Source organism: Mustela nigripes, chromosome 13 (genome assembly GCF_022355385.1).
Source record: "Mustela nigripes isolate SB6536 chromosome 13, MUSNIG.SB6536, whole genome shotgun sequence".
NCBI classification, from domain to species: domain Eukaryota; kingdom Metazoa; phylum Chordata; class Mammalia; order Carnivora; family Mustelidae; genus Mustela; species Mustela nigripes.
In genome coordinates, this window is record NC_081569.1 from 140149431 (window position 1) to 140171646 (window position 22216).

Sequence of the window (22216 nt, forward strand, 5' to 3'; positions counted from 1 at the left end):
TTTTTAACCAGTGATACTGCCCTGGGCCTCAGGAGGTGCTCAGTCTCTACCTGAGCTCCCCAAATTGCGCTGTTCTTCTTTTCTTTTGCCTTTGGTTTTTGTTGTTGTTGTTGTTGTTTGAATATTGAGGGCCGCTCGCCCTGTTCTCCGGAGAACCTCAGCCTGCGAGGTTTGCTTTCCTTACATTTGATGGACTCTCAGACTGGGACATTTGGCATTTTTTAATGATGCTGAGCTTGGGTGATCATATAGTGGAGAGAAGGGAATCAGCTGGCTGGTGAAGGCACATATTTTTAAAATTCTTGGCAATATGAAAGTGCTCCTCACCAGCAGTGAGAAAGACCCCCTTCGAGGTGCTCTTGTGAGTAAAAGTTCAGGAGAGCTTCGTGAGTAGAGTTCACGGCCACAGCGTGCTATTGGGGGATGAACGGGTAGAAAGGGATGGAAGGAGCGCGAGCCGTCAGGGCCCGCCCTTCCTACGGCCTCATCGTGAAGAGCGTCTGTGTTATTGGTAACAACAGGGAAAGTGCCTGTACTTTGCATAAAGTCAAGGGCAAGATATAAACATGTATACATGGCATAATTCGAGTAAATAGTTAAAATCTGTGCAAAAAGACGGAAAAGAACTGAGCCAAGAGTTCACTGATGGCTTGTTTTCCTGAGTGGTAGGATTGGGATTGCTTTTCTTTTTATATCTTTTAGTTGGTTTCTAAATATTCTTTAGTGTAATAAGCAGAAGAAATTTGTGTTTTTAAAATGACTCCTTTCTGGGGCATCTGGGTGGCTCAGTCAGTTAAGCATCTCCCTTTGACTCAGGTCATGATCCTGGGGTCCTGGGATCAAGGCCAGCGGGAAGTCTGTTTCTCCCTCTGCCTCTTACCCGGCTTGTGTGCTCCTTGTCTCTCTCAAATAAATAAAATAAATTTAAAAAATATAAATTACTCCTTTCTTACTCCTGACCCTGATCTTCACTGCGCTGAGAACAACAGCAGGGCTCAGGGCAAATGTCCTGAGGCCAGCATTGGCTCACGCATGTTCTCAAGAAGACAAGGAATTGTGGTTTGGAGTTAAATTCATAATAAGCCCATTGTATACATGCATGGCTAATTTCCATTTCAGTGCTAGGGGAATGCTGTAAGATTTCACTGTAAAATGTAGTCACTGTCCCATGTATCTGGGATTGTCCACTTTGTTATGCATTAACTAGCAAGTAATTCCAATTTTCATTTTACATTTTGCTTGTGGATACAGACCATAATCTGGAAGCTTGCCTTCTGTAAACTTTAACATACCTTTTGCAGCCTTTTTTATTGGTTATATTCTGAGCCCCATTAATCAACAGATCAGAGAATTACTAAGTAGAACCAAAACTTTCTGGTAGAGATGCTCATGTGCACATGGGTCCTGCTGTTCTGGGACATCAAGACCTTCCGGTGTCAGGACTTAGCCCCTGAGGCCACTGCTAAAAGCAGCCTGCGGCTCACCTTTCAGTAGCCTCTGCTACCCTGATGCTCACTCCTGATTTTCAGAATCAGTAGGTATGGGTGTACCTACCATTTATTGATTGGCTGGGTACTAGACATCGCAGTAGATATTTTGAATCTGTGATCCCGTCTCCCCGCTCCATAGGTCTTTGAAGTAGGTGCTGTCAGGCCCATTTTACAGATGAGAAAACAGCCTCTAGGAAATTGGATTATTTACCCCGGGTTACACAAATCCGGGACTGGTCCCCAGGGCCTGGCTGGACATGCCTTCTTCCCACCATCTGTGTTGTGCTGCTTAACAGTATCACTCCAATTTGCATTATTCAGATCAAACCAAATATTCAGGAAATGAATAACCAAAGGACTTCAAACGAGAGCTCTCCTCTCAAGATCTGCAAAGTGTCCCACACAGCATCGCTCGTATTTGGCACGTGATGGTGCGAGACATTATGTGTGGTCCCTTCACAGACTTTAGGAGCGAGGCACAACTCACTAATTAAAATTGTACACGCTCTGCAGCGAACGAAATTAACAAATAACTAGTTCTTTATCCCGGTTCAGTGCAGTCAGCAGTTTGAGTCCCTCTCTCTCCTACACTGTGCTTTCTCCTTGTCTTTCGACTTACAGACGGCTCTACTACGGAGCATAACTTTTGGGTTTTTGTTTTTGTTTTTTAATTTATTTGACAGACAGATCACAGGTAGGCAGAAAGGCAGGCAGAAAGAGAGAGGAGGTAGCAGGCTCCCTGCTGAGCAGAGAGCCCGAAGCAGGGCTCGATCCCAGGACCCTGAGATCATGACCTGAGTGGAAAGCAGAGGCTTTAACCCACTGAGCCACCCAGGCGTCCCGCTTTTGGGTTTTTTTTTAAGACAACACACTGTGGTTTCTCTCATTTTCCCCATGAATTGCCTTCCCCGGTTTAGATAGGCATTATTAATGAATTATGAGAAGGCTTGGTAGATGTAGTCAGTTTCCCAGAGACTAAGAAGGATTGCGTTCAAACTTTGTATTATGATGGGGCGCCCGGGTGGCTCAGTCGGTTAAGCATCTGACTCTTGATTTTTGGCTCAGGCCATAATCTCAGGGTCGTGAGATCGAGTCCCACATCAGGTTCTGCACTGAGTCTGCTTGAGATTTTCTCTCTCTCTCTCTAAAACAAATAAAGAAAATCTTAAAAAATAAAGAACTTTATATTATGAAATGTTCAAATGTATATAAAAGTAGAAAGAAAAATACCTTTTATTTTTTACCTGGCTTCATTATTTATCAACATGTTGCCAGTTTCATTTATTATCCCCTTGTGACTTACTTCCCTCACCCCATCAGGATTAGTTTAAGACAAACCCAAGACATTGTATCATTTTATCTATAAATATGTTAGTATATATTTCCCAAGATATAAAGATCCTCTTTTTTAAAAAAATCTCTCTCCCTCTGTCCCTCCCCCTCTGTGCTCTCTCGTTCTCTCTCTCTCTTAAATAAATAAAATATTAGGGCACCTGGGTGGCTCAGTGGGTTAAGCCTCTGCCTTCGGCTCAGGTCATGATCTCAGGGTCCTGGGATCGAGTCCCGCATCAGGCTCTCTACTCAGCAGGGAGCCTGCTTCCTCCTCTCTTTCTGCCTGCCTCTCTGCCTGCTTGTGATCTCTAATAAATAAATAAAATCTTTTAAATAAGTAAATAAATAAAATCTTAAAAAAGCATGCAAGAAGAGTTAAGATTTTAAATCTGCTGAAAGTCGTCAGGCTTCTAGTGCTTTGTGCTCCATCTTCCCCCCTGGGTGTAACAGGATCTTCCTTACTCCCCGTGCACAGCCGAGGTGAGAGTCCCCCACGGATCACCCCACCTGTCCCTGTGCATGGTCTTCTGTCTTACAGGTGATGCCACACTTCACCTTACAAGTTAACGCATTTTGCGCCGTTGTCCGTATGTCTTTAGGACAGGTTCCTAGCGCAGGACCGCCCATCAGAGGATGAGAGCACGGGTCACGTTGCTGGGTGGTCAGCGACGGGATCTTCCCCAGGACTTAATGACCCACTTTGTCTCACCAAGTAGCAGACACAGTCTGCCTCCTCCGGTTCCAAACGTGGACATCTCATAAATTTTGAAATGGATAATTAGGGTCTCAAGCTCAGGGTCGTGAGTTCAAGCCCCACATTGGGGTCCACACTGGGTGTGGAGCCTACTTGTAATAATAATAATAATAATAATAATAATAATAAATGAAGCCTATAAATTGATTCCTTCCAGTTTGGGGTCCCTGGGTGGCTCAGTCAGTGAAGTGTTGAACTCTTGACTTTGGCTCAGGTCATGATCTCAAGTCTGTGAGATCAAGTCCCATGGTGGGCTTTGTGCTGGGCATGGAGACTGCTTGAGATTCTCTCTCTCTCTAAAAAAAAAAAATAAAATAGGGGCGCCTGGGTGGCTCAGTCGTTTAGCATCTGCCTTCAGCCCAGGTCATGATCCCGGGGTCCTAGGATCGAGTCCCCAAAGTGGGCTCCCTGCTCAGCAGGAAGCCTGCTTCTCCCTCTCCCACTCCCTTTGCTTGTGTTCCCGCTCCTGCTATTGCTCTCTCTGTCAAATAAAAATTTTTTAAAAAATAAACAAAATAAAATAAATGGATAATTAAGAAGTCTAGATTCATAATGGTAAGATATGCTAAAATTAAACTTTGAATTTCTACACATAACCACATACATAGTCACACTTGCATAATTAAATTTATTTTGAAACCTACGGGGATGTTTCACCTATCAAATATTGCATATTGAGTTATTACTGTAATGTGAATGAAAAGGGTTTCTTGGTCTTCAGGTTGTAACATCTATGATAATAAGCATTGGTAGGTTTGACTAGTTACCCTCGAATTTCTGCATTTATATCAATGGTAGTTTTGAAAATACGTCATCACAGGTAGTCATCCTTGAAGTCTGAATATTCCAATCCTACCACCTAGAAGGATTTAAAAGAAATTCATTTCAGGCTTAATCGTGACTGTTTTAGACCTGAGATTGCAAATACTTTTATTAGAGCCAGAGACTTTCAGCTACCATGCTGTGGAGTCATTTTGCAGAAAATTTAACTCCTGGTAGTTTATCGAGGACCTTCTCTGAAAGCATGTGCCAAGTAACGACCACCTGTTGGTCCTGCATGTCTGCCTTGTGGCTCAGCTCCCTGGTGGGCTGTCAGGTCTGGCTACAAACCAACTCAGGGTGGCGAAGTCATGGAAACTCAGAGCACTCTTCCTACATCATTAGGATCCGATTTCAGGGTGGGAAGAGACATCCTTAAAACACATCTGAACTAAAAATGGGACCTCGGGTCACACTGCCAGTTTGGGGACACACTGGGGCTAGCACTGTGGCCCTCGTACCCAGACCTGTGGTCCTGCCCCTACCTACACTCCCCTGCCGCCCTCACTTTACCAAGCATCATCCCCTGTCCGTGCCTGGGTGTGCTGGGTGCGGCTGAGGGCACTCGTGGGTCTGACTCCGCCGAAGGTGCCTCTGACCATAACTGACAAGAGACGCTAATTCCGCTCCCATCACGTTCCGGGGGTTCAGCTGCACCCTGATGGCCAAACGCATTTCATCATCTGGTTGTAGCCATAGGATGAGAGCCCCCACTTCTTGTGTGCCTGCAGCAGCCCGGACCTGCTGCGCACAGCTCCCACTCTCACTCCTGATCCCTGCAGTGGCCCTGCAGGCTGGCTGGGGCTACCCGTCGCTCACAGGGAAGCTGGGGCTCGAAGGGTCGTGAGTTCTCCGAGCCTCTGTAAGTCAGCCACACTGCGAGGGAGGCCAGCCTGTCTCACCCTTCCAGTCCTCTGTGCTTCTCAGTCTCCCACGAGATTTGAGATTCCAGCCGTCCTGATACGGCTCCAACGAATGCATTCTGAATACACACCGTTTATCATTCCTTCCCCTTTTATTTGAGAAATTCTTCTTTCATGCCGTGTGTCTATGTTTTGCCCCTAGGAACAATTAAAATGTTATTTAAAAGATCCCTTTTATGAACCAGAAGAATGTCTCATCTCTGAGTGTCACGTGGTGGCAAAGGAGTCATTTATCTTCACACCTGATGAGAGGAAATTATGTCTGAACCTTTCCCTGTGCTGCTTCTCTTCCTCGGTCTTGAAGATCACTTGTCTGAAAATGACCCCTTGTAGTGGCTCTTGTGTCCTCCCCATCCAGGCCGGTACTTGTTCACACTGGACACCGGGAGGCACTTTTTTCTTCCGGAACTTTCCCTTTATGGCGGCCCCCTTTCCTCCTTGAGTGGCTGAGCGCATCTAGGTGAGGAAGCACGGAAGCGACCTGCTGAGGCATCGTGAGCACAATGGCCACTTGGTTGCAGGCACATTGGGGGCAGCTCCAGCGCTATTAACCAAGTGAGTGGCGAGCAAAACCGGGGGATAGTACCCAGATAGGCGTGTGGCCCTAACAAGATCTCTTCACCCACTCCGTCACTCCAAGGATGGTCACCGTGCCCCTGCCCCATCCTCGGCTTTTCTTTCATGATTTCTCATCAGAACTTAAAGGATTCTGTTTGCTTCTGATGATGCCCTGTTATCGATCATTTTTTAAAAGATTTTATTTATTTGTCAGAGAGAGCACAAGTAGGGGTTGGGGGGCAGCAAACAGAAGGAGAGGGAGAAGCAGGAACCCCACTCAGCAAGGACCCCATTGCAGGACTCGATCCCAGGACCTTGGGTTGATGACCTGAGCTGAAGGCAGACGCTTAACCGACCGAGCCCCCCAGGCATCCTCTGTCATAGTTTAATGTACAAGATCTGTTGCCCCAGGTCAGAGAGCCTGCCCATGGAGCTGATCTTTCGTGGGCTTCTACAATCACAGCCCCCTTTTTGGGAGAAAGACAGAACTAGGTTATTATGAGACTGAACTTTGAAATTAGGACTCAAGAAGAAATGAAATTTTCATAATGACTCAGAAATGGTAACATGACGCCTTCTCTTGGAAGCAAGGCTTTGTTCTTGAAATCCAGCACAGGCTGATCTCCAAATCCTGGCTGAACACCTTCTGGGAAGGCGTGCCACCTTCACGGAGCCTCCCTCGTCGATGGAGGGGACAGGGGAATAACAGGCGGTTGCCGTGCGGCGTTCCGGGGCAGCAGCACAGGCCAGGGCTTTGGAAGCAGGGAGGAGGCTCACCTCGAGCGTGAGGGGACGGGTGGGCAGTCTGGGCACACGTGCCAGATGTCCTCTGTGAGCCCCTCTGGGTCCTTCCTGTCCCCTCCTCCAACCAGCTCTGCCCTGCAGGCCGACCCGTGGGGACCTCACCGGCAGGCCCTTGGCCTCTACCTCCCAGTTAGTCTGGGGCATCGGGAGCCCTCGCTGGGGCTTGGAAGGAGGGGAGGGAGAGAGGCCAGAGTATTTACTCTTCCTTGGCTCCTTCCACACGGGGGTCCCTTGGCGGGCCATGTCCTCCCTGAGCATTGCCGCTGCTCCCCAAGCAGGTTTTCTCGCTTTACATTCAGGCAACTGCTCCCTTCCCTCGGTCCGTGGGGCCTGGGAGGGGCGTGAGGGCTGCTGCTCTGCTCTCAGCCCAAGGACAGAGCTGTCCCCCCAGGCTGCCTCCCTGGCACATACACAGGGTGGTGAGATCTAGGCGACACCCCCCCAGCACAGGTGTCCACTGTTACTCTGGAAAGTAAGGTTAGCGTCCCCCCCCCCACCCCCCACAGTATATAAGCAAGGGATAAATTGCCAGGTACAAACTGGCGTGGGGGCGGGAGCTCAGAGAGACCATCGGGAGGCCAGGGATGACACGGGGGCACAATGGCCTTGGCTGTGGGTCTCAAAGTGTAGTCCCCAGAGCGATGGCCGCACGACCCATGAGCTTGTTAGAAAGGCAGATTCTCGGGCTGCACCCCAGACCCAGCGTCGGAAACCCTGGGGCTGGAGCCCGCGGTCTGTACTGTAACGCGCCCTCTGGGTGAGTCAGGGCACACTCAGGTGCGCGAGCCCTGCAGAGGCAAAGCTAAGGACGTGGCATTGTTGTGCTTGTTGGTTTGTGGGGGGCGCACGGAAGACTCTGGGCACGCAGGGGGAGAAATAAAGCCATACGGACAGAATGAGAGCAGCTTGCAGAGGTTGTGGGAAGCGCCGTAACCCGGGGGTCGGACCGCGTCCTCTCCTCTCTGGGCGGGTGTGAAGTAGGAGCCCCCGCCCATGCAGGTCCCAGGAGGACGAGACCGCACCCTGCCAGTGGTCCCACTCTGCCCCACAGCGAGCATGTGCAGCTGCCCTTCCGTTCTGTGTCGTCCTGACCACCTGTACCACCGTGGGCGGCTCCGGGGCACCGTCGGGGATGGTGGCGAGGGACATCAAGGTGAGGGCCACGGGGAGACGAGCCTGGACAGGGCTGACCAAACTCCCAGGAGACCCTCCCTCGGGTCTAGGAGTCATGCTTCGGAGCCAGGCTGCACAGGCAGGAGCAGCAGGAATCAAGGGACAGCCGGCTGACGGATGCATCTTCCTCACCTCCTACAGCTGCTGTGACCAGGGGCCGCACACTGGGCGGCCTGAAACAGCAGACTCCCTCTCTCACGCTGCTTGAGGCCGGCCGTCCAGGACCAGTATCCCTGGGCTGAGGGCAAGGCGTGGGCACGGCCAGTTGGTGCCTGCTGGAGGCTCTACGAGAGACTGTTCCAGGCCTCTGTCCCAGCTTCTGTGGCTGTTGGCCATCCTTGGCATTCCCTGGCTTCTAGATGCTTCGCTCCCAGCTCTGCCTCTGCCGTCACCTGACCTTCTCTCCCGGGGCCTCTGTGTTCCTTCTCTGTTCCTCACAAGGACACCATCACTGGGTTCGGAGCCCACCCTAATCCCGTATGACCTCATCTTTACTAATTACTTTGACAAAGACCTATTTCCAAATAAGGTCACATCCAGGGGTTCCGGTGGATGGAACGTTGAGGGAACTCCGGTTAGCCCCGTCCATATACTAAAACAAAAACAAAAACCAGAATGGAAACAGAAGTAGTGGGCAAAGCAGAGAGAGAAGGCAGGGCAGTGACAATGACGGTGACGACGAATTTCCTTCTGCAGGGGAGAAGGGTCCTGTCCAGGGGGCATGGCAGATGGGAGAGAAGATGGGGGTCCCGGCTCGGGAGCCGCGGTGTCTTGCTGAGGGAGGCTGGGTCCCAGCATGCCGGGCCCCCGGGTGGGCCGGTGCTCAGGAGGTGAGGAAGGAGAGCGCGCGGAGTGTGGTGGGGCACCGCCTGTGCTTTTTGCTGTTCTCTGTCACTTCTGAAAAAAGAAAGAAGCCCAACTCCCTGCCTTAGGAACCAAAAGGTGTCGGTGTGTTAAAAACATTCTGTGCAGTTTTGCCATTGTTTTCAAGAACCTCAGTCAAGGCAGGTTTAATTCTGTGATGCACAAAATAAATTCTACTAGCATTTCAAATCGATTTTTTGATTTCAGAATAGCGTTAGATTTACAGAAAAGTTGCAAGGATCATACAGAACGTTGCCATCAGCCGCACCTGGTTCCGCCTGCGAGTAACATTTTACATTCGTATGCCACAATGATACTTGCTTTATTTCTTATTTCACCTTAAAAAAAAAAAAAAGATTGATTGATTTGAGAGAGAGACAGCATGCAGTGGAGAGGGGCAGAAAGAGAGCAAATCCTCAAGCGGACTCCCCATTGAGTGCAAAGACTGACGTGGGTCTCAGTTCCACGACCCTGAGATCATGACCCGAGCCAAAATCAAGAGTCACATGCTTAACCGACTGCGCCACCCAGGCGCCCTAATGACACATTTTTTATTAATCAGAGGCACACTTTATCGGGATTTCCTTAGTTTTTCCCTAACATCCTTCCTTTGTTGTTCTAGGATCCCCTCCGGGACTACATTCGGTCGTCCTCTCTCCCGAGGCTCCTCTAGACTGACCGTTTCCCAGATTTTCCTTCTTTCTGATGACCGACAGTTTGGAGAAGCCCTGGTCGGAGAGTTCATTGTCTTTTGACTTGGGTTTGTCTGGCAGGCCCTGGGGTGTAGGGAGAAGCCTGTAGAGGGAAAGGGTATTTCTGTCCCATCCTGTCCAGGGACCATACTGTCGACGTGACTCATCACCGTGACGCTGGCCCAAATACAGTTCACCAGGTTTGTCCACAGTGAAGTGACTGCCCGCCCTGCCGCCACCCTGTGCTGCGTGGAAGGCAGTCACCATGCAACCCACGCCGAATAGAGGACTGTGCGCCACCTCCTTGGGGATAAACCATCTACGTAAATGATCTGGAATTCTGCACGAGAGAAATGATCTTTTCCTACCCATTTAATTATTTATCCAGTCATTCTGTCAGTCTGGAATCCTGGGTATTTATTTTATGCTTTGGGCTATAATCTGGTGCTACTGTCTGTATTCCTCACTGAAGTGGTCCCAGCTCTGGCCACTAGGGGCGCTCTTTCAGTGGACTCCTGGGGCCCTTTGACTTGGCCCCATCTGTATCGGGTTTGGGGCTTTACTCTTGCTTCCGAGCCCGTCCAGACTCTCTATCTGTCCAGGTGGCTCCAAGCTCATGATGGAGCGCCCTGCCCCAGCCCCAGATCTGGACATCTCCCTGAGGAGTCCTGGTTCTTAGTTGTTGCGGAATTGTGTTAGTAACCAGGGCTTGGGTGCTGGGTGCCCTTGCGTCCGGTATTCTCAGCAGGCAGAGCTGAGGAATATGTTTATCCTGGGGCGCCTGGGGGGTTCAGTCAGTTGAGCATCCGACTCACGGTTTCAGCTCAGGTCATGACCTCATGGGTTGTGAGATCGAGCCCCATGTCAGGCTCCACGCTCAGTGGAGAATCTGCTTGAAGATTCTGTCCCTCCCCCCGCTTGCATGTTCTCTCTCTCTCTCCCTCAAATAAATTAATCTTAAAAAAAAAAAAGGAAAAGAAAAGAAGTGTGTTTCTACTGACCCATGTTTACACACATAGGTATAATTTGTACCTGTCGCCGCATCAGGCTAAACATGGCTTCCTAGGGAGGTCTCCTACCGTCAGCTGGTTCAGCGCCATCCCCCTTGCTTGTCTGTACCCTCCCTCTGCAACAGTGAGGCGCTGGGCTCCCACCATCTTCCTTGTTCACTGCTGGGCGCACGACAGTGGTTTCAGGGATGCTGACCGACCATGCCTGGTGGAAAACAACATTACTGATCCAAGCACAGTGCACAGATGGGCTCCTTGGCCATCTTACATTCTCTCCCTGTTTCCACAGCCCCTTCCTGGCCACCCCCTTCCAAGAGGTTAGAGCACATTCTTGTGGCATAGTTCCATTCTTTTCTCCATCATGGGTTCCCCCAGCCCCTAACGGATTTTCATCAGCATACATTAAATTTCCTTCTTTGTGCTCTAAGAGTCTGGAGGTTTCGACAGATGCTTGGTGTCACCTAGCCACCACCATACAGCCTCATACAGACTACCACCTGCAAATGCTCTCACATCTTCCCTAATTCAGCTCCCCGCCTTGACTTGGCCAACCTCTGGCAACCACTGGTCTGGTCTTTGTCTCTGTAGTTTTGCCTTCAGTGACATCATGCAGATGGAGCCATTCACGAAGCAGTGAGGACTTAAGGCTCGTCCCTGTCTATGCATATTGCTTCCTTCCTTCCTTTCTTTCTTTTTTTTTTTTCCTGAATCTTATTCCGTTGTCTGGATGGGCCACAATTTGTTTAGCCACTCCCCAACTGAAGGACATCTCAGTTGCTTCCAGTTTTGACAGTCATGAATACAATTGCTGTAAGTATTAAATATAGGTTTTATAGAGACATAAGTTTTCAGATCAGTTGAGGACCTCATGCCACGTGATGATGGGCTCATTTAACAACCACCAAACTGTCTTCCAACGTGCCTTCCATTTCACATTCTCACCAACAATGAATGAGAGTCCCTGGTGCTCTGGTCCGGGCCAGCAATCGCTATTTTGTTTGTTTTTTGGATTTTAGCCACCCTAATAGGTGTATAGAGATATCTCATTATTGTTTTAATCTGCATTTCCCTAATGACAAAAGACGCCGGGCATCTTTTCATATGCTTATTTGCCATCTGTAGATCTTCTTTGGTGAAGTGTCTGTTCAGATCTTTTGCCCATTTTTTTAATTGGGCGGCTTGTGTTCTGCCTGCAGAGTTTTCAGCATTCTTTTTTATATTCTGTATACAAGTCTTCTGTCAGATACGTGATTTGCAAGTATCTTCTCCCGGTTCGTGGCTCCGTCTTTTCATCCTTGTAACAATGTCTTTCACGGTGCAAACATTTTTATAATTTTAATGAAGTCAAGCCATCATTTTTTTTTTCCTTACAGGGACTGTGCTTTTGGTGTTGTATCTGAAAAGTCACCAAACCCGAGGACACAGAGTTTTCTCCTGTGTTTTCATCTAGAAGTTTTACAGTTTTGCATTTTACCCCAGGTCTTCGGTCCATTTCCAGTGCGTTTCCGCATAAGGGGGGAGATTGTGTCCAGCCTCATTGTTCAGCACCCTTTGTTGACAGTCTCCTCTGAGTTCTCTTTGCACCTTTGTCAGTTCTGCCAGCATTTTAAAATCGATGTCCCTTGCCGCCCCATCTACCTTGAGTTCTGTAAAAAGTTACTTTGACAAAGGAGGAAAGCTCTGATTGCGTTTTCTGCTTGTCTCACAGCAAGACCACTGGTGCAGACCTTGCCTTTAAGGACCACTGTCAACAACGGCACTGTGTTACCAAAGAAACCTAGTGGCTCCCTCCCGTCCCCCTCGGGGACCAGGAAAGAAACTGCTGTGCCCGCCTCAACCAAAAGGTAGGTACCGAGTACCTTAACCCAACTTGAAAAGGTGTTCCAGCTCAGGTTTGAAATAAATATTGCCTTTTTATGTGACACCTCTTAATTTCTTGTCTGAGTTAAAACTCAATAAAAGTACGATGTTTGGTGTGTTGCCGTATCAGGACCTCTGTAAATGTATTTTTCTGCTTCTTTTAGACTTAATCTTACTGTCTTTGAAACCTCTTTGGCTAACACCACAGTGTGCCATTTTGTATTTTTGCTCGAGGGTCTCTTGAAAACCCAAATGGGAGTGTAACCTGTGTTAAAAATGAATATGCTCTTTAAAAACTAATAAAAAATGCAGGTGCACCTGCGTGGCTCGGTCAGTACCTGCCTCTGGCTCAGGTCATGATCCCAAGGTTCCCAGATCGAGCCCGGCATCGGGCTCCCTCCTCAGTGGGGGTCTCCTGCCTGTGGCTCCTTCTGCTCACGCTCTCTCTCTCTCTCTCCAATAAATAAATAAAATCTTTAAAAAAAATGCTCTTAAAAAAAAAAGAAAGATATGCTCTTCCCAGCTTTATACTTGGCATAGAGCAAAATTCAGATTGCCGTACCAACCTTAACTTTTTATCTATAAAATCTGGATAAGCTCATACTTTTAAATTGTGTTTAATGGTGAGGGGCGCCTGGGTGGCTCAGTGGGTTAAGCCGCTGCCTTCGGCTCAGGTCATGATCTCAGGGTCTTGGGATCGAGTCCCGCATGGGGCTCTCTGCTCAGCGGGGAGCCTGCTTCCTCCTCTCTGTCTGCCTCTCTGTCTACTTGTGATTTCTCTCTGTCAAATGGATAAATTAAAAAAAAAATCTAAAAAAAAAATTGTGTTTAATGGTGAAGTTGTACATATGAGTGTTGTCTGTCAGATAGAGCATAGTCTGCTTGTAACGTTTCTATAATGTCATGATTGTCATATTAAAATTTCGTATCTTATATGCCAGGCCACTTGTCTAAGCTGTTAGGTTCTAGAAAATGAAACACCTGATGGTAATAGAGTCTAGAAAACCTTAAAGAAATTCTTGAGCGTGTTGCCTGCTGGGCTTGCAGTGAGCCCACCGTAGAAGCTCTTCGGGCTCGTTACGGTACCAGCTGCCTAGCAGGGACCGTGTCAGGGCGCGTGAGCAGGCGCCGGGCCACACAGGGACCACCAGCGGGCTTGCAGGCTTTGGATCAGATGCTGGGCTGTGACTTGGAGGAGCGTGGCCATCCCATTCTCTCTTTCAAATATATAGTGTTCGTGCTCTCACTCAACAAGTGAACTTCCCTTGTGTGTTTATCAGATAGAGTTTCATGTGCTTAGTGTTTGGGAATTTTAAGAAAATTGATTTTGGGGCGCCTGGGTGGCTCAGTTGGTTGGACGACTGCCTGCAGCTCAGGTCACAATCCCAGAGTCCTGGGGTCAAGTCTCGCATTGGGATCCTGGCACCACGGGGGGTCTGCTTCTCCCTCTGACCTTCTCCCCTCTCATGCTCTCTCTCACTGTCCCTCTGTCAAATAAATAATCTTTAAAAAAAAAAAAATTGACTTTGCAAGGCTTTTTGAAACTTAAAAATGACATTCTTAGCCTCATGTTGTATCTGTGTGATAGTTGCTTGAATCATTTTTCTAATCAGCGTGAAGTGACCTCTCCTGCATTCTAACGGGTGACAGTAGATACGGACTACCTTTTTTTTTTTTTTTTTTTGGTCTAGATTTCAAAGATGGTCAAGGCCGACTTTATTTTAGGATTCCGATTGCCATCTGTTATAATACACATTAAATGTACCGTCTCGGCCATTTGTAAGCGCACAGTTCAGTAGCGTTAAGGACTGTTGCACTATGTTGTGCAGCAGATCTCAGATCTCAGGAAGTCTTTCATCTTTTCTTTCTGTTTCTTTTTAAAATTATGTATTTATTTATTTAAGTTTTAATTCCAACCCAGTGAACCTACAGACTTGTCTTAGTTTCAATGAGAATTGCTTGTAGAGCGATTCAGCGCTTCCGCACGAAGGCCGGCGCTCGTCAGGACGAGGCCCTCCTCCGTCCCCAGCCCCCGCTTCCCCCAGCCCCACCCCCTCTCCTCTGCGCACCTTCAGTTTGAAGAACTTCTTCACCTCACAACACCGAATCTCTACACCTGTTAAATGGTAATTCCTATCCCCAGCCCTTGGCAATCACCTTTCTGCTTTCTGTCTCAGGACTCTGACTGCTTTCCGTTTATTCGTCCCTTTGTGACCAAGTCCTTTCAAGTAGCGTCCTGTCCTCCAGCTTCATCCATGTTGTGGCATTTCACAGGATTTCCTGTCTTTTTTTTTTTTTTTTTTAAGATTTTATTTATTTATTTGACAGAGAGAGAGAGAGATCACAAGTAGGCAGAGAGGCAGGCGGAGAGAGAGGGGGAAGCAGGCTCCCGGCTGAGCAGAGGGCCTGACTCAGGGCTCGATCCCAGGACTCTGGGATCATGACCTGAGCCGAAGGCAGAGGCTTAACCCACTGAGCCACCCAGGTGCCCCAGGGTTTCCTGCTTTCTTAAGTCTGTGTCACACACCCCCACACCCCCACACCCCACATTTTCTTTATCCAGTCAACTGTCGATAGCCATTTGGCTTGTTTCTCCCTCTTGGCTGTTGTAAATGATGCTACAGTTACTGTGGTTGTACAAATAGCTCCTCAAAATCCTGCTTTTAATTCTTTTGGGTATATACCCAGAAGTGGGATTGCTGAGTCACAAGGTAATTCTATTTTTAATGTTTTGAGGAACCGCCATACTGTTTTCTATAACGGCGACACCATTTTACATACCCACCACCAACATTTAGTACAAAAGTTCTAATTTCTTCTCATCCCTGCCAAAAACTTGTCATTTTCTGTTCTTTTGCAAGTGGCCATCCTAATGGATATGAGGTGATACCTCATTGTGGTTTTGATTGGCATTTCTCATACGATAAGTGACACTGAGCATCTTTTTTTTTTTTTTTTTTTTTTAAGTAATCTCTATGTCCAATATGCGACTCAAACTCATGACCTGAGATCAGGAGTCACAGACTTTACTGACCAAGCCAGCCAGCTACCTGGATATTTAGCATTTTGTTACATGCTTGTGGGCTGTTGTGTATCTTCTTTGGAGAAATGTCTGTTCAAGCCCTTTGCCAATGTTAATTATTTGAATTATTTATTTAAATTAAATTATTGTTTAAATGATCATTTAAATTATTCCTTTTCCTGTCCTTCTTCCAGAGCTGTAGGATTTGCTTATGCATTTTGGGTGTAAGCTCCTCATTAGAGATGCTGTTTGCAAACATGTCCTCCTGTCCCGTAGAGTGCCGTTTCACTCTGTTGTTTCCTTGATGCACAGAAGTTTTTCATTGTGATGTGGTTCCAAGTGTCTATTTTTGCTCCTCATGCCACATCCAAGAAATCATTGGCAAATACAATATCCCAAAGATGTCCCCTGGTGTTTCCTTCTGGGGCTTTTATGGTTTTAGGTCATGCATTTAGGTCTTGCACCCCTTTCGAGTTAATTTTTGTGTATCATCTAAGGTCAGGGTCCAACTTCATTCTCCTGCGTGTGGCTATTCAGTTCTCCCTTTGCCATTTGTTGAGAAGGACTGTCCTTTTCCTGTCGTGTGCCCTTGGCTCCCTTGTTGAAGGTCATTTGGCCACATACTCAGGGGGTTATTTCTGGGCTCTCTGTTCTGTTCCATTGATCTATTTTCTCTCTTTGTGCTAATAAAGATACCCCACCAAGTTGATTAGTGTTACTTTGTAGCTTATTTTGAAATCAGATACTTTGAAGCCTCCGACTTTGTTCCTCTTTATCAAGCCTGTTTTGGCTATTCAGGATCCCTTGAAATTCCTTCTAAATTTTAGGATTTTTTTTCTATTTCTGCAAAAAATACCACGTTGATGCATTGAATCTATAAATCATTTTGGGTAGGATAGACATTTTAACAATATTAGGTCTTCCAATTCATGAAAATGGGGTGGGTTTCCACTTATTTATGTCTTCTTTGATTTCTTTTAGCAAGGTTTTATAGTTTTTCATGTACAAGTCTTTCACTTCGTCAGTTAAATTTATTCCTGAGTATGTTATCCTTTTTGATCGGGCAGCAAATGGGATTTTTTCCTTTTTTGTGTTAGTCGTTTTTAGTGTATAGGAATGCAACTGATTTTTGCTGATTTTTGTATCCCATAACTTTGCTTAAATTATTTATTAGGTTTAAAATGTTTGTGTGTGTGGAATCTTTAGGACTTTCTACATGTAAGGTCATGCCATCTGCAAACAGAGATAACTGCTTCTCTTTTCTAATGTCAGTAGATTCCATTTCTCTTTCTTATCTAATTGTGCTGGCTAGGATTTCTAGTACCGTGTAGAACAGGAGTGACACAAGTGGATCTCCTTGCCTTGTTCCTGATATTAGAGGTAAAGCTTTTAGTTTTTCAGTGTTGCATAGGATGTTAGCTGTGAGCTTTTAATTTAAAAGCTGTGAACTTTTATTATGTTAAGACAGTTTCCTTTTATTTCTAATTTGTTGAGAGTTTTTAACATGAAAGAATGTTGAGTTTTGTCAAGTGCTTTTTCTGCATCCATTAAGATAGGGATGTGGTATTTCTCCTTCACTATGTGGTATTTCTCCTTCATGTGGTGTATTACATTGGTTTTTGTATTTTGAACCATCCTTGCGTTTCAGGTCTAGATCCCACTGGGCTATGGTCTAATGGTTCCCTCTTACCTGTGGTCTTGCTTTCTGCAATTTCAGCTGCCCATAGTCAGCCTCAGTCCAGAAGCACATGACCCTCCTTCTGACATACCACCAGAAGGTCAGCAGTAGCCTGGCACTATGTCACAGTGCCTACCTCATTCATATCACATCAGCCCATCACATAGACATGGTACTGTGTCACATCACCACAAAAAGAAGGGTGAGTAGAGTATAATGAGAGATATTTTGAGAGACAGAGCCCACAGTCACATAACTTTTATTATAGTATGTTGTTATAATTGTTCTATTTTATTCTTAATTATTATTTTTAATCTCTTACTGTGCCCAATTTATAAATTAAACTTGATCATAGATATGTACTTATAGGAAAAAGCTGTAAAAATGGGGTTTGGTACTACCTACTATTTCGGGCATCACTGGGGGTCTTAGAACATGTACTCCATGGAAGAGGGGGAGACTCCTGTAATCCTTTTAATGTGCAGTTGAATTCACTTTGATAGCATTTTATTGAGGATTTTTGCTTCAAGCTTCATCAGGGATATAAGTCAATAGTTTTCCTTCCTGTGTCTTTGTCTGGTTTTGGTATCATGAAATGAGATTGGAAGAAAACCCCCATCCCCCACCCTTCAGTTCTTTGAACAAGTTTAAGGAGAATTGGTGTTAATTCATCTTTAAATGTTTGGTAGGACTCTCTGGTGATGTTCTCTGGCTCTGGGCTTCTCTTTGTTGAAAGATTTTTTTTATTACTTTTTCAATTTCCTTCTAGTTATTGGTCTGTTGGGGTTTTTATTTCGTCATGATTTAGTCTTGGAAGGTTGTATGATTCTGGGAATGGATCCATTTCCTCTAGGTTATCCACTTTGTTAGCATATAATTGCTCATAGTAGTCCCACAGAATTCTTATCACTTCTGTGGCATCCACTATAAAATCCCCTCTTTCATTTCTAATTTTAGTTATTTGGGTCTCTTTTCTTTTTTCCTAGTCAAGTTGAGGATTTGTCAATTTTGTTGATCTTTTTAAAAAAATATATAGTTTCATTGATTTTTTTTCTTTTTTTCTATTCCCTGTTTTATTTATCTTTGCTCTAATCTTTATTAGGTCCTTGACTTCTACTAACTTTTGTTTCAATTCTCCTTTTCCTTGTTCCTGGAGGTAGAAAGTTAGGTTGTTGTTTGAAATCCTTCTTCTCAACGCATATCTTTACTGCTGTAAACTTCCCTCCAGTATTGTGTTCTCTGCATACCACAGTTTTAGGGTGTTTTGTTTTTATTTTCATTTGTTTATAGATATTTTCTAAATTCCCTTGTGATTTCCTTTTCGACACATTGGTTATTCAAGAGCGAAACATTGTATTTCAAGAGTGACGTTTTTTTGAGAGAGAGAGAGAGAGCACACAAGTGCACATGGAGGGGGAGGGAGAGACCCTTAAGCAGGCTCCATGCCCAGTGCAGAACCCAACATGGGGCTCGATCTCACAACCCTGAGATGTTGACCTGAGCCGAAATTAAGAGTTGGATGCTTAACCAGTTGACTGAGCCACCAGGGCACCCCCTCAAGGGTGACTTTTTAAAGTAGCAAATTATTGTGGTGCCCAGCTGGCTCAATCAGTAGAGTCTACGACTCTTGATCTTGAAGTCATAAGTTTGAGCCCCACATTGGGTGTGGGGACTACTCAAAAAAAATTTCTTTTTTAAAAAATAAATAAAGTAGCAAATTACTAATAGAAAATGAGAAATTCTTTCCCTTTATTCTTGAATAAAATAGAATTTTATCATTTATACCTCTTATATATTTGGAATTTAAGTAAAATAAAAACTTTTTTCAGGGCAAAAAAAAAAGGAAAGGAAAAATTGAAATACAAACACAATTTCTGGCTTTCAGTTCATTTCATGAGAGCTTACTTCCAACATTCTTGCTCCTTGATTTTGTAGAATTCTCTCTGGTCCTAAGTAACTTTGATGTAATGTGATAATGCTCTTCACTTTATAGACTGTGGATGGCTTTCTTAGACCTCGTAGGATTAATGCTAGATTAATGTGGCATAAATGCTAGAATTCCTGGCAAATTGTACTTTCAGTTCTAGTGTTTGAAACGTGTACTCAGAGTAGGGTAAGGCTGGGGAGTAGGTTTCTGAACTGACCAGAGAAGTGAGGCAGGGCTCCGGAACCGGACGGATGCTCTCCCCGGGGTGTGAAAACACGGAGGCATCCGTGGGTGCTTTGGGCCCCCCTAAGTCAGTGAAGCTGGCAGAAATCATTCATCAATAATAACAGGAGCATATAAAGTACCATGTTTTTAATATTGGTATCACTAGTCCTCAAAATGACTTGGAAGGTAGATATTAGTATTTCTATTTTATAAGAAGACTGAAGCTCAGAAAAACGAGGAAACGTCCCCAGGTCCCACAGGCACAGAGCTGGGAAGGGGCTCAGACCCAGGTTCACGTGCATCTAGAGCCTGTGCTCCTCCCACGATGCTAGGCTGTTTCCCCCAGATGTCCAGGTCAGCATTTACATCGGCTCATAAAAAGCACTTGATATAATTACCGTTTGGAAATGATTCCTCTTGTATGGCCCGCGCTGCTGTCAGGACAGCAATGTTCTGAGATGTCCCCGTGGGTGCCGATGGGAGCAGCTGATGGGACCTTGTGGCAGCAGGTCTGGGAGATAGGACTGCTGAGTGCTTAGGGGCTCAGGGGCTGGACTCCAAGGACAGAACTGGCCATCTGCTGTGAGCAGAGGCCTGGGTCCTCTGCCCCCGTGTCAGCTTTATTCACGAGAGCTCATGGTTAGTGACTGCTCTCAGCAAGATTAGCTTAGGAGGAAAGGAAGGACAGAAGGGAGGGAGGAAGGAAGCCTGGTTATTTGTAGCCGCCATATCGTGTGCCTGTGTACGTGTCAACACTTAAACAACAACCTTCCTTCCAGAAATATTCTAAGGCCTTTGCAGATGCTTCTTTTTACTTTACAGAATAATCAGTTTGGTTCGTCTAATCAGCTGTTGTCAAGCAGCCAACCAGTAATACGTGGTTTTCTCAATTGAGTGTCCAAGACTCTTGGTTTTCAGGGTAGGACATGATGATCCATTAATTTTGTTTTTCTGGCTTTTATGGGCATCTGTGGATGTGAGTTCCCATCCACTTGGATGCTGGAAACCCAAACTGTAGCCTCTAATTATTCCTCTGTGGTCAAGTTCCTATAGATCTCTCATTAGGAGAGAATTCTGAAAAGAGCAAGAAGCACTCTGGGCATCCTGAATATTAAGAATAAAATAGCTTTCAGGACGTTTCAAATATGTTTACAATCATGCAGGAATTTTTCTATAATCCGAGTTTCAAATTAACCAAGTCGGGGCATCTGCACTGTGTGGATGGATATATGTTTGTTTTCTGTCCTATGGGTTTTTTCAGCCTGGTGCTTAAGAACAAAATCTGCTTTGGAAATTGTCCAGCCCCCAGCGGTTGTGCTTTGTGTCACCAATTAAGACTTCGATTGGGGGCTTGATTTGGAATCCTTGGGAAAAGCTTTGTTTCCATTAGTCAAAGGAAAAAAGGCAGAAAATCCGGGGAAGACATTCTAGGTCATACCTAGCTCAGCGGGGTGCTAACGCGGACAATAGAGTAACATTTCCACTGGCTCAGAACAGAGACAATCACTCATTCTTTCTGCTCCTCAGTAGAGTTTTACAATAGTGGAGCTGTGAGAAGAGAGATCAAAAGAACAAAACTGGTACAAAACAGAGCATTATTTTAAAAACACGCTGTTCCAAGTGTAAATTAGGGGGGATAAGCATCTATCACTTCCAAATAAACAACTGACAGTGCTTTGGGAAAATGGTTACACCTGTTAGAAAGACCCATTTGTAAATGCTGGACACGCACGCAATCTCAAAAAGTAGAAAAGGAAATCTGATTTTCTGGGGGGAGTTTTAATTATTATTATTACTTCTGATATATTTCCTTATAAGTCAGATCCATTGAAATGTAGATGTTAAACTCACCTTTTGAGTCTGTTTCTGTAGCAAAATAGAGATAGAGTCATTCTGCCATTGAACAGAGGAAGATGACTTGGCCCCTGTCCCTTGATCAGAAGTGACACAGTCACCCCCTGGGTTTAGGGATCTGGGTTCACATGGTAGAACAGAAGTTTCTGAAGATCCGTCAGATTCTCCAGGACCACTAGCCTTCCTAGGACATGACGAAGAGAGGGAGATAAGAGCATTTTGTAATTACTGAAATGAGTGATCTCCTGCAAGAATTGGAACTTGCTGGGGCGCCTGGGTGGCTCAGTCGGTTAAGTGTCTTCCTTCAGCTCAAGTCATGATCTCAGGGTCCTGGGATCGAGCCCCCATGTCAAGCCCCACATCAGCCCTTCCTCCTCAGTGGGGGTCTATTTCTTCCCCTCACTCTCCCTCTGTGATCTCCCTCTGTCTCCCCCTAACCCCAAAATATAACCTTAAAAAAAAAAAAAGGAATTGTAACTTGCAGGACACATTCCAGATTGGTCCTTGTCCCATGCCGACTCACCAGTGCTCAGCCCAGCATGCCTCGTAAGGTCAGTGCCTCAGAAATATCTGTTGAGGGGTGCCTGGGTGGCCTGGGTGGCTCAGTGGGTTAAAGCCTCTGCCTTCAGCTCCGGTCATAGTCCCAGGGACTAGTCCCAGGGTCCTGGGATCGAGCCCCGAGTTGGGCTCTCTGCTCAGCGGGGAGCCTGCTCATTCCTCTCTCTCTGCCTGCCTCTCTGCCTGCTTATGATCTCTGTCTGTCAAATAAATAAATAAAATATTTAAAAAAAAAGAAAGAAAAAATATCTGTTGAGTGGATAATTGCTCTAATCAAGGATCATCACCCCAGTGGGTGATGACAGACGACATCTCAGGAGACCTCTGGTGGTATGCAAGCGCTACCTGTCTGTTTTCTGTTTTTTCAATTGTAAATGTTTGGGATCTTCTTACACAATTCTGGAAAGCCAATCCTTGATTCCAGATCACATCATGAGAGACACATAACTGTAGCTTGTTGCTCAGAGTTACTGTCTAACCGGAGGAAGAAAGCTTACCACCAGTCACCCTTGCATAAACTTTCATTAAGTCTACAATTCAGTTTAAATTGTCAAAAACCTTCAAATGGGTGCAGAATGAAATATAAAGAACCATTTTATTTTCAGAACTTAGAAGGTTTTTGGTTTGGCCCTGGGGGAAGAGACCAGGAGCAAAAGGCAGAAAAGATGGGATC

The 22216-nt window shown here is 45.9% G+C and overlaps 1 protein-coding gene across 4 annotated transcripts in view; it reads left to right on the top strand.

Moving 5' to 3' along the window:
- EML1 (EMAP like 1) overlaps positions 1-22216 on the top strand; it is a 173411-nt gene that overhangs the window by 101096 nt on the left and 50099 nt on the right. For all 4 annotated transcript variants that reach the window (XR_009399216.1, XM_059373956.1, XM_059373958.1 and 1 more), the window contains exon 3: positions 12128-12263. Coding sequence is in view for 3 of the 4 variants with exons in the window: in XM_059373956.1 (XP_059229939.1) it covers positions 12128-12263 (136 nt within the window). In the remaining variant the exon portion in view is untranslated. The remainder of the gene's footprint in view (positions 1-12127; positions 12264-22216) is intronic.